The sequence below is a fragment of the Salminus brasiliensis genome, chromosome 22 (genome assembly GCF_030463535.1).
Source record: "Salminus brasiliensis chromosome 22, fSalBra1.hap2, whole genome shotgun sequence".
Taxonomy (NCBI): domain Eukaryota; kingdom Metazoa; phylum Chordata; class Actinopteri; order Characiformes; family Bryconidae; genus Salminus; species Salminus brasiliensis.
The window spans coordinates 24094472-24108492 of NC_132899.1; the positions used below are offsets into that span (position 1 = coordinate 24094472).

Sequence of the window (14021 nt, forward strand, 5' to 3'; positions counted from 1 at the left end):
GGTTTTGCCATGGTCCTCACAGACCCCTGACCTAAACATCATCAAAAACCTGTGAGCAGTGCAACAAGATTTTGAAAGAAAGAATGAGCAATAATCCTTCAAACATGAATTCAAAGGCTCATAGCTGGCTACAAAAAGCATTTACAAGCTGTGGCATTTGCTAAAGAGGGCGCTGCTAAGTACTAACCATGCCAGGGTGCCCCAACATTTGATTCAGGTCCTGACCTTGTTTAAAATATATCATAAAAATATTATTCAAATAAATATGCTATTGCAATCGGTGATTACCAGCTTCCAACATCAGCATGCATGGTGTACTATTCCTTTAATATCAAATACGTATTGCGTATCGTCAACAGGTTACATTGTTTGCCACATCAGCCAGTCATTGGCCTACGCATTGCAAGCATGCCAGCTGAACGGAGCTCGCGTTGCTGCTGAACTCTTCTCAGAGACTGAGGGCAGTGTTGTGGTTCGGTTTTTTAACAGATGAATTGAGAAGAGCAGGCAAAGCTCCCGTGACGGCCGATAAGCACAAGCTTCTTTCAGCAAACACGCAGAGCTTTCCTCCAACATAAATCTGGGGGATATCTGAGGTGGCAGATAGAGCGTTCAAACACAGGCTAATCATAATTCAAGATGAAAGCGTCCCAATACCTGCGATAAAAGACAAGAAGAAAAGAAGAAGAGCGAACCCAACCAAGTCGTCTTCAGCAGCAGCCTGCAGTTAGGGTACATGAACAAAACAGACAAATACTTGAGTATTCAGCAGACACTCAGTCAGCAATAGGCTTGTTTGCTTACTTGCTTGCTTGTGTGTGTGTGTGTGTAAAGACTACATAAGAAATGAAGTTTGCGCTAATGATTCTAGGCTCTACACTTCTGAAAAGGCTAAAATGTATTAGTTTTAAAGCAGATCCCAGTCTTCCATACAGCAGAATGCAAGCGTCAAATGTTTGCTCAGTTCAAAACACTATAACAGTAGAATAAATACTACTGTATTTACCGTAAATACACCCCATACAGTATGTGAATAATTATGGATGAATAGACCATTAGAAACGCTCTAAATTAGGGATGCACCGATCAGATATTAGGATCGATATTGGCCCCGATATTAACAAAATTAGCTGGATCGGGTATCGGATAATTAGGCAGATCCATGGAACCGATCCTTTCACTTTAATTTGATGGTGTGAGACTGCAAATAAATAAATGGCAATTTAATACATTTAAATCTATGTGTTAATTTGTTAGATCATATAAAGTAATATTTAAGTCAATCCTGATGCCTTGAGTCTCTCCCACAGTGTGAGGTATACAGTTTATTAATTCAGCAATGGTATCGGACTGGTATCCAATATCAACCGATATGCAAAGTTTATGTATCGGTATCGGCGGATCGGTGCATCCCTACTCTAAATTGACCAAAATAATTACCTGGTCTATTTTATGCAGGTTATTACAAATTGTTCAAATGTGAATGTGTTAAAACTACACTGAGTATACACAAATATTCCAAAAGTAATGGGACAGGAACTAGTATTGTGTAGGACCCCCTCTTGCCCGGCAAAGTGCAACGACATGGTATCAATAACACAAGTGGACAGAAGACGTCAAGAGAGATACTGAGCCATGCTGTCGGCATGGTTACACCCCCCCGTAGTATTTGTAGGCGCAGAATCTTGGCTGCGAATGGACCTCTCCAGCACATCCCATAAACGCTCGATTGGGCTCATGTCGGGTGGACATGCAGGCCACACCATTTGTCAGAACTCTCCTAAACATTCCTCGAACCAATAATGGACAACTCTCGGCACGATGGCACGGTGCATTGTCCTGTGGGCACCAGTGTAGAACCACCATCAGCCTGCATAACGCCTTGCTGACAACTGCAACATCCAGCACCACACACAAACCTTACCATCAGCCTGAAACAATTGGTCCCTTGACTCATTGGACCACGGCAAATGTGGCCAGTCCTCTAGGGTCCAGTTAGCAACCTCACAAGCCCAGGTGAGGTGCTGTGTCCAATGCTGTAGTGTTAACTGAGGCACTATGGTGGGTCTTTCCCTCCCATATCTCATGAAAGCTAAAGAACGCTGCCCTAACCTGCAGGATATGTGTACAGGTTGAGTACACAAAGCCGCTTGTCTGTTCGCGCTGCCAATTCTAGCCGGTCACAATTATTAAGCGGCAGTGGCCGGCCACTGAGCTGTCCACTGGGGGTGGTAATGCATTTGTTGAGGTATTCCTGGTACACGCCGGACACTGTGGATCGAGGAATGTTATATGCCCACAAAACTTAAAAAATGTATATCCCATCCATCTGGCACACACCATCAAGTCTGGCTGGAACTCACCAACCCATTCCCTCCCTCAGACCCAACATGTCAAACCCCTTCCAAAAAACTAAATCTCATATATGAATATAAGCATAGTCAAATATATCTTATCTTGATATATAGATAAATGGAGAAATTACAGACTGCAGCTAACACTAGACTATTTGGTACCAGGTAAATCCTGTGACCCCTAAGTGCATATTTTATTTTCTTTAACTGTATGTGTTGCATGGCTAAGCCACATATATACGTTAGCAGGGAGTTTGTTTTGGTTTTTTTTGTATCATTTAACTATCAGAAATATGCCAAATATGGCGGCTAATGGGTTAGGCTGAAGATACATGTTAACAGACCCTGATAAAAAGTGAAACATTGGAAGCCAGTAAGCAGCTAGAGCTGGGCAAGACCAGAACATACAAGTACAAAAGTATTTGGACACCTGCTTATTCACTGTAACTTCCAAAATCAAGAGATTTATTTTAAAAAATGATTTAAAAATAAATAAATAAATAAAAAATTCTGTTGGAGCAAATGTCTCTACTGTCCAGCTAAGACGTTCTACCAGGTTTTGGAGCACTGCTACGAAGACCTGATTGCATTCAGCAACACATATGTTAGTGAGGTCAGGATGTTGTATGCTCAACACCCCACCTCATCCCAAAAGTATTGAACGGAGCACCAACCATCATTCCAGAGAACACAGCTCCACTGCTCAATGCTGGGGGGCTTTATACCCCTCTAGCCCACGCCTGGCATTAGACATGCTGCCAGGGGGTTCATGTTGATCTGCTCTATAGCAATGGCCACAAAGCCCACAGCCCTGCCATCAACAGCCTGGTGCTCTAACCGCTGAGCCACCACTGGCCCAACAGAGCACCTTTGGGCCATTTAATACATGCATATGACTATACATAGAGTAACTACACCTGCAGAAACAAGCACAGCTGGGGCTAGGGGACGTTTATCAGTATTATACAGCACAAACAAGAACCACAGTAAAATGTTAAATGGTCATTTTCACATTAATATGAGACCATCAACGTGCATTTCTGTAAACACGCCATCCTTTCGTCAGTTCGCTGCGTTTACTGAACTAGCTGCTTACTGACCTCTCAAGGGTGGATTACTGTTTGACTCGGAGGGGAGCTAGCTAAGCTATCTAACTAACCTTTAAAACACACCCAAACCCACGTTAAACGGACTAAAAAAAGAAAGCAAGAAAGCAGGACAAGAACAGTCAGAGAAAGCTGGACTGGCATGTTAACCGACAGACAGGCTGGAGGCTCACAGGGTAAGCAGTTAGCTAGCGACCTAAACAGCCTGTTTCTCCAGGCTCGACTAGCTGCTGTACCTTCTGTCAAGCCTTTATAGGTCCGCTGCTGTGCTCTTAGAAAGATGTCCTGGTCTCCTTCCATCGCTAGAGCTAGCTAGCCAACTACCAACACACGCCCCGCTGCTGTAGTTCACTGAACTGAGCCGAGTGTCAAAATCCGTCCTCAAGTTATGGCACTAGGTGCGCAGCTGCTTCTGCCTGCCTGACTTCAAAACTCACGGTCGATGCACTCGGGGATCTATTAGCAGGGCCTGGCGGGAGTCGCTTAGTGTGGTGGCTAAGTGTGCACAGAGCTGCAGCCGAGACACAACACAGCAGAATGGGACACAACCTGGCGCTTTTGAGGGGTTTAATGAATTATTAGAAACGTATTAGATCAAGATTCATTTTTGATTTATTACTGGGCACCGCTGCTACTAAGTAAAGTGTATTTTTAGTCATTAGAACTAGCCGTTTATAAGCAGTAGCTAAGTGAAGTATGTGCCCCATAGGTGGGGTTGATTGTACAGTATGGAGGGGCTGCCTATTACAGTTGCTAATGAGTTTGGTTTATTAATGGGAATGCAAAACTGAGGACATCCCATTAAAGATTACTCTTTTTAAACATGTAAACATATGGACCTCTGATCTTCAGTTTATAAAAATAATTAGTAAGATATTATTAATAACAATGCCTTTCATAAGTCAATAAAAATGAATAAAAAATCATTTAAAAAGGACACCACTCATTTATAGTAATAAATGAGTGGTGTCCTTTTTAAATGATTTTTTATTCATTTTTATTGACTTATGAAAGGCATTGTTATTAATAATATCTTACTGAAGATCTTACTGAACACGGCCATTTAATCATTGAAGATGATTAAATGGCCGTGACAGTTGATACTGAGACTTGGTCCAGTGTTAGGCTTTGCTACAAGGTGTTGTTATGTGAGCTGCCAATCACACAAGCTCCTGACTGTCTTCTGATACTGTTCAGCCTGTCAGACCTTCGTCCTGTACCTGCATTTACAGTATTTACAGTACTTACTCACCCTTGGGTGTTCAGATTTAACATTCACATTAGCACTTGATTGTTGAGGTGAGTTGGCAGCACCATGGCCAGATCCTGAGAGCTCTCTGGGGCCTTCAGAATGAAGGTTTGTAGATGCAGGTGAGTCTCAGAGCAATTGGAAATCAGCTGTGGAGACCATTTAAAGCAGCTGTTAGCTGCAACCCCTTCTAATGAATGCAGTTAGCTACTTTACGTTGCACTCATTGTTAACACAGATGTGCAAATGCACACACACACAGACAAACACAGCTTGTCTAGTAGCTAAAGAGAAGAACTGCCAATAGAATAGGACTCTATGGAGCAGATAAATATGAATCTTTTGGCACTACGCTTCCATTAAGCTGTGGAGCAGTGGAACTGGGTTCTCTCACATCACATGATGGTGCTCCATCCAGTACTTTTGCCCTTAATGCTTTTGTCGCTGAATGCAATCAAATCCTGGTGCTCCAAGAAAAGCCGGAGAACTTCACTAAGACTTCCCTAAAATACCCCCCCCCCCCACTGTACACCTCCCCTGGGGCCGCCGCCCACACGCCCAAATAAGGACTTCCTTCCGTTTCATTTATGTTCATGTGTTTGTTCAGTGAGTTGATTCATGTTCATTTGTGTTCATGTGTGTTCGGTTCACGTTCTGTTGTGTTGATTCAAGGTTCATGAGTTACACCTGGGACTGGGGGATATTTAAGGAGCCTCGACACCGCCATTCCAGGCCGAGAATTGTATCGTTTGGGACCTTGAGGTTCCCCGAGAGGTCCCCTGTACTGTTAGAGGTGTGTTGAGGCCAGCTTCTGCTCGGTGTTCTCAATCAGGAGCAGGTCCCCCTGCTATCCAGGTTTTCTGCGAGACTTGCTCGCTCACTGTCCGGATTCTCTGGCTATCCATGTTCCAGCTAGGCATCCCTCGCTGCACGTTCCAGGTTTGGTCAGCCCTGCCGTTTTTGCTTAATAGCTGGTCCCTCAGCTCTCCTACCTTAGTCATTATAGCGCTGTTCGAGCGCAGTTATGCTAACTCCTGTTTAGCCCAGACTTTGCCTGTAGGATTTCTTTCTGGTCCCCTTTTGGGTTCCCCCCTAACGCTAGCCGCTCGCGCCAGCTCAACTCCCAGTCCCAGGTTCGTTTTTGGTTCACCCTTATGTTTGTCACATTTGTGTTTGTACCCCTTAGTTGCTGCATTGTTTGCCTCATTTTGCCCTTTCATGTATCCTTGTTTTTTGTTAATAAATCTGCTTGCTTTGAAACCATCTCTGCGGGTGTTCGTCCCATCTTGGTCTGGCCTAGCATGCCATGACACCCCCCCTCCCCCTTTTTTTCCCAGCTTACTGCTTACCTTGTACCATTTTAGGACCATATGTCTGAGTGAAAACAGACCGTCAATGAAAGAAAAATAAATTATATATAATATGCCATTACATTAATATTTACCCCCTTTGAAAGGACTGACCTAATTCAACAGAGGTTGAGGCCACTGGTGCTAGCAGTCTCACAGTTAGTGAAATGGAGATCAGCTGAGTCCAGTGAATGTGTCTCAAGTGATTGCAGTATAAAGACTGGAAGGTCCAGTCACTGGTTCATCAGTACTCCAGGCTACAAAAAATACACCATGAAGACACAACAACGTTCCACACAACTCAGAGAAAAGGTTAACGTGTGTAAATCTGCCTACAGTGACACTGCAAGAAGGTGACTAGTGAGGGAGGCCACCGAGACACCTATGACTACTCAGCAGCTGAGATGGGAGAGACTCTGCATACGACAGCTGTAGCCCAGGTTCTTCATCTGTCAAAGCTTTATAGGAGAGCGCCAAAAAGTGTTACATTTTGTGTGGAGATTGATATACCATTGTCCTCATGGTGTATTTTTGTAGCCAGGAATCCTGATTAACCAGTGACTGGACCTTCCAGACAATCACTTGAGACATTGTGAGACTACTAACACCTATTACCTGGACTTGCATATTGGGAAACCAGCTCCAAAATCTAGTAGAAAGCTTTTCCTCGGACATAGAGACAGTTACTCCAACAGAATACCCTTGATTTCGGAAGAAGCAATGAAAAAGCAGGTGTCCCAATACTTTTGTCCATTTCGTGTAGATCAGAACCAAGATAAAACCTTTGTGTTTTTTTTTTTTTTTTTTTAGCAGACTGAAGCTGGTTGATTTGCAGGATCTTGCTGCCATGCTTCCGTTTTAACAGGATGCCCAGTCCCTGCTGAGGTCAACTGTCCCCACAACACCATGCTGCCACCACCATGCTTCACTGTTGGAATGGTTTGGGCTAAAAAGCTCCATTGTTGTCTCCTCTGACAACCAATAAGAAGAAAAACCTGATGTTTCTTTTCCTTTTCCTTTTCCTTCAGCAATGGCTTCCTTTTAGCAGCCCTCACATACAGCCCAGTTGGATGCAGAGCTCTTAATATTGCTGACTGGTGCACCTTCACCACAGTCTCAGCCTCTCTGTAGCGCCTTCAAAGAGATGGTTGGCCTCTCTTTGGCTTCCCTCACGAGTCCCCGGCTGTCTGATGCAGCTTCCATTTCCTCACAATGGACTGAGCAGTGCGCACTGGGATATCTGAAGCTTTAATATTATTTTGTAGCCTTTTCCTGTCTTGTGCATGTCTCGAACTGCACCTTCCCTTAGAATTCTCTCTTTTTTTTTGGACTTTTTGGACTTTCCTGCTTTCCGGATTCACATTCTGCCCAGTGGAACTACAAAATGCTCATGAAAAGGTTGAGCATTTTTAATGATTCACAGGTCAATTGGAAGCAAGCTAAATGTCCTCATTAGTCCCTGATATGTGTACATTTGGAGCTTCCTCAGCTCTGGGGTTGAATTATTATCTTTTAAATGATTTCTTTTTCTTCCGGAATATTTTCTCACATAAAACCTAGAAAATTGGTCTATTGAAGCACAGACCTACTTAAAGACATAAAGGTATTCAGTAAACAGCTGCAGCCAGGTATTCATAGAAGCTGACACGCTCAATTATAGGAATACAAAGCCCCAGTCTCTACAATACTATGCAAAAGTCCGAGGCCATTCATGTCTAGCCTAAACGGCCATTAAGTACAAGCTGTTCATTTTTCAAGAAAAAAATGACATGAATTTTTGGAGAACAGAATGGCTCTCAAAGCTTAGGCGTAATACACCACAATATCAATAATGAATGCAGGCCGAAAGATCATTTCAAGCTGAAAAGTAAGACTCGGCCGGTGTGCCTCCAAAAAAATTGCTCATTTGTTTCAATTTGTCAAAAAAGTAAGACAGGCCGAGCAGGGCAGATTTTAGGCTTAGTTTAGTCCAGTGAGCACACCGTCCTCTCAGTCGGTGCTGTGGTACAGAGGCGGGGTCGAGGGGAAACAGTGTTGTGAGCCTCAGTGTTATTGCAGAACTCTTGGAACAGCTTGTGCTAAGCTAAGGTCTAAGGAATACATGTTTTGTCAGTGAAAGTGACCCTATTGACCCGACAGCCCCGCAGTACTACAGCAGCAGTCAGCATCGCCGGAGTCCACTGTGGTCTGACCGCACTATATTCCAGCTCATGGTGTGAAGGTCTTACGATACTTCCTGCCCACTCAGTAAGGTGGTAAAGTGGCTTGAGTTTTTTTTTTTTCATAGCAACCACTAAGCAACAGCATAACACCTACTTGGGTTACACCATAGTAACCATCTATGAAACACTTAGCAACACCATAGCAACTAGCTAGCAACATCAACTGGAACACCATATGAATCACATTGCAACGGCCTGGAAGTGGGAACCACTGTAGCTGTGCAACCAGTCATTGTGACCCATTCAAAAACCAGCTCAGGTTAAAATGTACAGACTAAAGTGTTAAGCTCAGACTGAAATGCTCAGGGATGTTGGCACAAAATATATGAACTGCTTAATGTATTGGAGACAATTCAGTTTTCCATGATAGTTTCTCTTTAATCATTTCTGTATCCTGTAAACACCACTTTTACCCAGATGTACCATTTATCAGAGTTAGAGGCCCATTAGAGCATCAGTGCAGGGGTGTTATTAGAGTAATGGGTTGTTAGGGTCAATGAAAGTGACAGCGAAGGTTTCTGTATCATGAAGTGTCTTAAATGGTGGTAATAATGTACTAGTCACTGTACCTTCTGTCTTATTATTCACATTACCCAATTAGCCCCATTTAATCATCGTCATTTAGGCAGCTTTGCATTTCTGACCTTTTTCCAATCAGGCATGTGTGTGTGTGTGTGTGTGTGTGTGTGTGTGTGTGTGTTAATGGGCTAATGACTGAGGACTACACTCTGAAGCGGCTGCACCCAAGCAGGTACATGCAGTGCTCATTGGTCTTCGCCTGAGGCAACCGAACGCCTCGTACACACAGAGCTAGCTCAGTGGTTTGCCACTTTACACCCAATATGAGAATGATAAATGGAAAATAGTGTGAGTGAAACAGATACACATTCGGTTAATGCTGCTTTTCTTTTGTGAGTTTCCCAGTCTAGGTTCTTCTCAAGGTTTCTTTCTCTTGATGACCACAGGGAAATGTGTGGGCAAATGCAGGGCTACACTTCCAGGGCACAACTCCTGGCTCCAGGAGCAGTGAGGACACATGACTGAACTGGGGAGCTAGCAATAGGGCAGGAGACAGGAACAAGACAAGGCAACCATATTTACCATTTATTTTGGACACAGATGGAATCTGGCCTCTGCCTTTACCCCTCTGTGCAGTGAACACACACACATATACACACTTGAGAGCAAACACACACAGTGACAGTGAGCCCAAAGTGGTAAGGAGAACTGGAACAAGAATAGGGAGCTGGCTACTGCCTAGGATGCAGTTCTTAGGGGCCAGTGTAGCAGTAGTCACCCAGGAAGCTTGTGACCTTGGAACCACCCCTGGAACAGGTGGATCTAGGCGGTAATGCTGGACAGGCCCAGCCCTGGAGGTCCTAACACTCCTGTGCTCTTCTGAGACCTGGATTTCATTAGCAGTATTGGCTCTTTTTCATTGGCTCTGTGGTAACCTCATCAAGGGCAGCCTCATGTTGCTGCAGTAGCCACCATGCTCCATCACCCTCCGGCCAGTCCAGATTATCCTTCCTCTCAGCTGGGCAGCAATCAACCTCCTCTGAGCTTGGGCTAGGGTTTGGCTGTGGGGCCCTAAGGTCCGGGTCCCCTGGCTCTTTCCTCTCCATTCTCACTTCCAGACCAGGTTGGTTTATTAGCCAGCAGTATTGCCACAATGGTGGCTGATAAGATGGCGGCCTTCTCATCACCACAGAAGGAGAGGAGGGGCTGTAGGTGGCCGAGTGTATCGGTGAGGATATCCATGGCTGGGTCTGAAGTTCTATCGTGAATGTCGGACGAGGAACAAGGAACACTTGGCAGGGATTACAAGAGGGCAAAGGTAAGAACCAGCAGCAGCTGGAAACACAAAGAAGTAAGGACGAGTAGGGACAAGTAGGGACAAGGAGGGACGAGTAGGGACAAGTAGGGATGGGATGGGATGAGAAGGACGGAGACAAAAAGACACAGGGCTATCATAATCATGGCCAACATGAGGGCCAGGTGGGGCCACACCTGACAAAGTTCATGCATTTGAAGAATGTGGTGGACAACGTTTGGTCAGACATTTGACACAATTGGTGGACATGGCGTGGTCACATATTTAAAGGACTTGATGGAGACAAAAAAATCTCTATATGGGTTCTATATAGAACCTTTTCAACATGGATCTATTACCACTATTCTCACAAGTGAAAGAACCTCTTTCAGTACTATACACACCTTTTAGCATAGAATGCACACCTTCAAAGGGGGGTTCTTCAAAGATTCTTTAGTTAAGGTAAGGGTTCTATATAGAACCATGACAACTCAAAGAACCATTAGAATGTTTAAATGTTTTTTTTACTGGTTACAGTGTTCTCCAAATACAAGGTAAACCTCTGATAGAGGGTTCTGTATAAAACCTTGTAAACATGGTTCTAGTATTATTATTGTTATAAATCAAGGAACCCCTTTTTAGTGCTACAAAGAACCCATTTGCTTAGAGTGCGCACACAAAAAGTGGTTCCTCAACGTGTCTTTAGTAAAAGTGATGGTTCTAAATAGAACCATGACAAATCAATGGACCAGTTAATTGCTGAAACAGTTCTTTGCCTTGTTGAAGGGTTCTTCAAATACAAGAAAAGCTTTTAGGATTAAACGCATATAGAGAACCATGAGAACTGATTGATTGTTACATGGTTCTTCAAATACAGGATTCTATGTAGAACCTTGTAAACATGGTTCTAGTGTTACAAGTGAAAGAACCCCTTTCAGTATTATGCAACACTTCTAGCTTAGAGTGCACACCCTTACAAGTGGGTTCTTCAAAGTTTTTCCTTAGTTAAAGAAATGGTTCTATGTTGAACCAAGACAAATCAAAGAATCATTTGAATGTGTAAATGGTACTGGGTACATGGTTCTTTCAATGCCAAGAACTCCTCTTGTAGCAGATTCCATGTAGAATCCTGTAAACGTGGTTCTAGTACCACTATTCTTACAAGTGAAAGAACCTCTTTCAGTACTAAACACACCTTTTAGCGTAGAATGCACACCTTCAAAAGGGGGTTCTTCAAAGATTCTTTAGTTAAGGTAAGGATTCTATATAGAACCATGACAACTCAAAGAACCATTAGAATGTTTAAATGGTTCTTTGATTGGTTACATTGTTCTCCAAATACAATAAAAAACCTAAATAAAGGGTTCTGTATAAAACCTTGTAAACATGGTTCCAGTACCCAATTAAAGAACAATCAAAGAACCATTTTCAGCACTACGTAGACCTTATAGCTTAGAATGTACACCCTCAAAGGGGGTTCTTCAAAGATTTCAATGGTTCCATATAGAACTATACCAACTCAAAGAACCATTTTCAGCACTACGTAGACCTTATAGCTTAGAATGTACACCCTCAAAGGGGGGTCTTCAAAGATTTCAACGGTTCTTTATAGAACTATGCCAACTCAAAGAACCATTAGAACGTTGGAATGGTTCTTTGTCTGGTTACATGAAAAACCTCTAATAGAGGGTTCTATACAGAACCAGGTAGAATGGCTCTAGCAGCAGACTGAGAGTCTGGTGCTCTCGCAGGAACCACAGCCCTTTACTGTTGGTTTACCTGGACTGGATACAGGTGTTCAGTAATACGACCACGGAGCGCGCGCACGGTACGCACATTAACTTTACGGCTTCGGCACGCGCAGCGTTGTCTAATCCCTCCCTCTCCTCCTCCTCCTCCTCCTCCTCCTCCTCCTCCTACTATGTCTGCGCTCGAGCTTCTCCGTCTCGCTCACTCTCTCTTGAGTCAGTGTAATGCGTGTAGCGCGCGCGGCTGCACTTTGCGCCTGTGCGCCGGGACTTGAGCGCATCCGCCGCACGAGAGCCACGCCGAGCGCGCGCTCCGCGCCCAAACCCTGTGCAAGATGAGGAGCGTTTGCGCGCGGCTGTATGCCTTTCCAGTTGGATTTACGCCTTCTGACGACTGCTAGCGTCAACTTCTCTCTCTCTCCCTCTCTCTCCCTCTCCCTCTCTCTCCCCCTCTCTCTCTCTCTCTATCTCTCTCCCTCTCTCCACAAAGAGAAGTGCTCAGTCGGGAAGGCGGCGGCAGCAGCAGGATGAAACGGACAGCTCTGCTCTTCGAGTACCTGCTGGTGAAAGTGATGGTGCTGGTGTGTCGCGCGGACGGCGAGCCCGAGCAGCAGCTGGACGGCTTCATCATGCTCGCGGGCTCCAACGGCTCGCGGGAGGAGGACAGCGGCGGCCCCGTGTCCGAGGCGCCGCACACGCAGGACGAGTGCCGGGGCTACTACGACGTGATGGGCCAGTGGGACCCCCCGTTCGTCTGCCAGACCGGCAGCTACCTGTACTGCTGCGGCACCTGTGGCTTCCGCTTCTGCTGCGCGTACAAAGACTCGCGCCTGGACCAGAGCACGTGCAAGAACTACGACACGCCCGTGTGGCTCAAGGGCCAGACGCCATACAAGAAGAACGACCCCAGGCACGACCCGACCAAGGATAAGACCAACATGATCGTCTACGTCATCTGCGGCGTGGTGGCCATCATGGCCCTGGTGGGGATATTTACCAAACTTGGACTAGAGAAGGCGCAGCGGCCGCACAGGGAGAACATGACACGGTAGGTGTGGAGAGAAAGGATGGAGGGAAAACTTCACTGGTTTCTACTGCTTCCATACTCTCACACTTTTCATCCTCTGTCCAGGTTGCCATGGACGACAACTGGTTTGTGCTCAGAAAAGAGCAGAAAAGCCATTAATCCAGAGCTCGCTTCTAATAGAAGTCAATGAAAGCGACAACAGCAGCATCTGCCCATTGACTTCTATTAGAAGTACATTTTCAATCAGTGTTTTTTTCTGTTCTTTTAAACACAGGAGGTTTATTGTCTGTGGTACTTGACTGTATGCCTCAGACCAAGCAGATATAGACCACCATCAGCCAACGTTGAAGTATCCCTTTAATACTCGAACACGTCACTATAGGCAAGTCCCCAAGAAGCGCACAAACGCCCATAGACAATACAGTGTGGACACTGCGTCTGGGCGCATGCACACTATTCAGGGTTAGGCTTAGATGACCCGGGAGGGTTTGGGTCGAGCTGAGATGTTTGATCTGCAAAACACTTCTGATGAAAGGAGAGGGGAAAAAAACAACAACACTGGTTACCATGGTTTCCATACTCCATCACTTTTTTAAAATCTCGACCTGCTGTGTCTGTAGCACACATATATATATATATATATATATAACAGATATAGGTTACCATGGACAACAGCTGGTCTGTACCCTGAAAAGAGCAGACAAGCTTATAATAGAAGTCAATGGGCAGAAATGGGCAGGTGCTAAAGCGTAGCCAACGAACAATGGGAGCAGCTGCCCATTGACTTCTGTTCTAAGTATATTTGAAATCCATCCTTTTCTGTTCTTTGAAACACAGGCAAAATGAAAGTCTGTGGTACTTGACTCTATGCTTCAAACGGAGCAGATGGAGATCAATATCAACTAATGTTGAAGCATCCCTTTAATACTCAGAAGCGAGAAGCGCTCAAACTACAGTGGGCGCCCGGGCGCATTGTTTGCACTGTCTGCAGCCCACTGCGCATGCTGTGCACCAGCTAAAACAAAGACCAATTGCTGGGCAAGACGAGAGCTGGTGGAAATCTCCACAAGGCACAGTTCATAACCTGTACGTGTAGACGAGGCATTGCAGTTCTACAGCACCATGCCAGCCTGAGGCAGCCTCTCCTCCTCTT

General features: G+C 44.9%; 2 protein-coding genes across 3 annotated transcripts in view; one reads left to right on the forward strand and one right to left on the reverse strand.

The window, feature by feature from the left end:
• The window catches only part of cpped1 (calcineurin-like phosphoesterase domain containing 1), a 60078-nt gene extending 56233 nt beyond the window's left edge, over nucleotides 1-3845 (reverse strand). The window contains exon 1 of the mRNA XM_072667787.1: nucleotides 3697-3845. Within this exon, the coding sequence (XP_072523888.1) occupies nucleotides 3697-3760 (64 nt within the window). The 5' untranslated portion in view covers nucleotides 3761-3845. The remainder of the gene's footprint in view (nucleotides 1-3696) is intronic.
• Nucleotides 3846-12063: 8218 nt separating this feature from the next.
• shisa9a (shisa family member 9a) overlaps nucleotides 12064-14021 on the forward strand; it is a 75853-nt gene continuing 73895 nt past the window's right edge. For both annotated transcript variants that reach the window (XM_072667821.1, XM_072667822.1), the window contains exon 1: nucleotides 12064-12889. In XM_072667821.1, coding sequence (XP_072523922.1) covers nucleotides 12369-12889 — 521 coding nt within the window. In that variant the 5' untranslated portion in view covers nucleotides 12064-12368. The remainder of the gene's footprint in view (nucleotides 12890-14021) is intronic.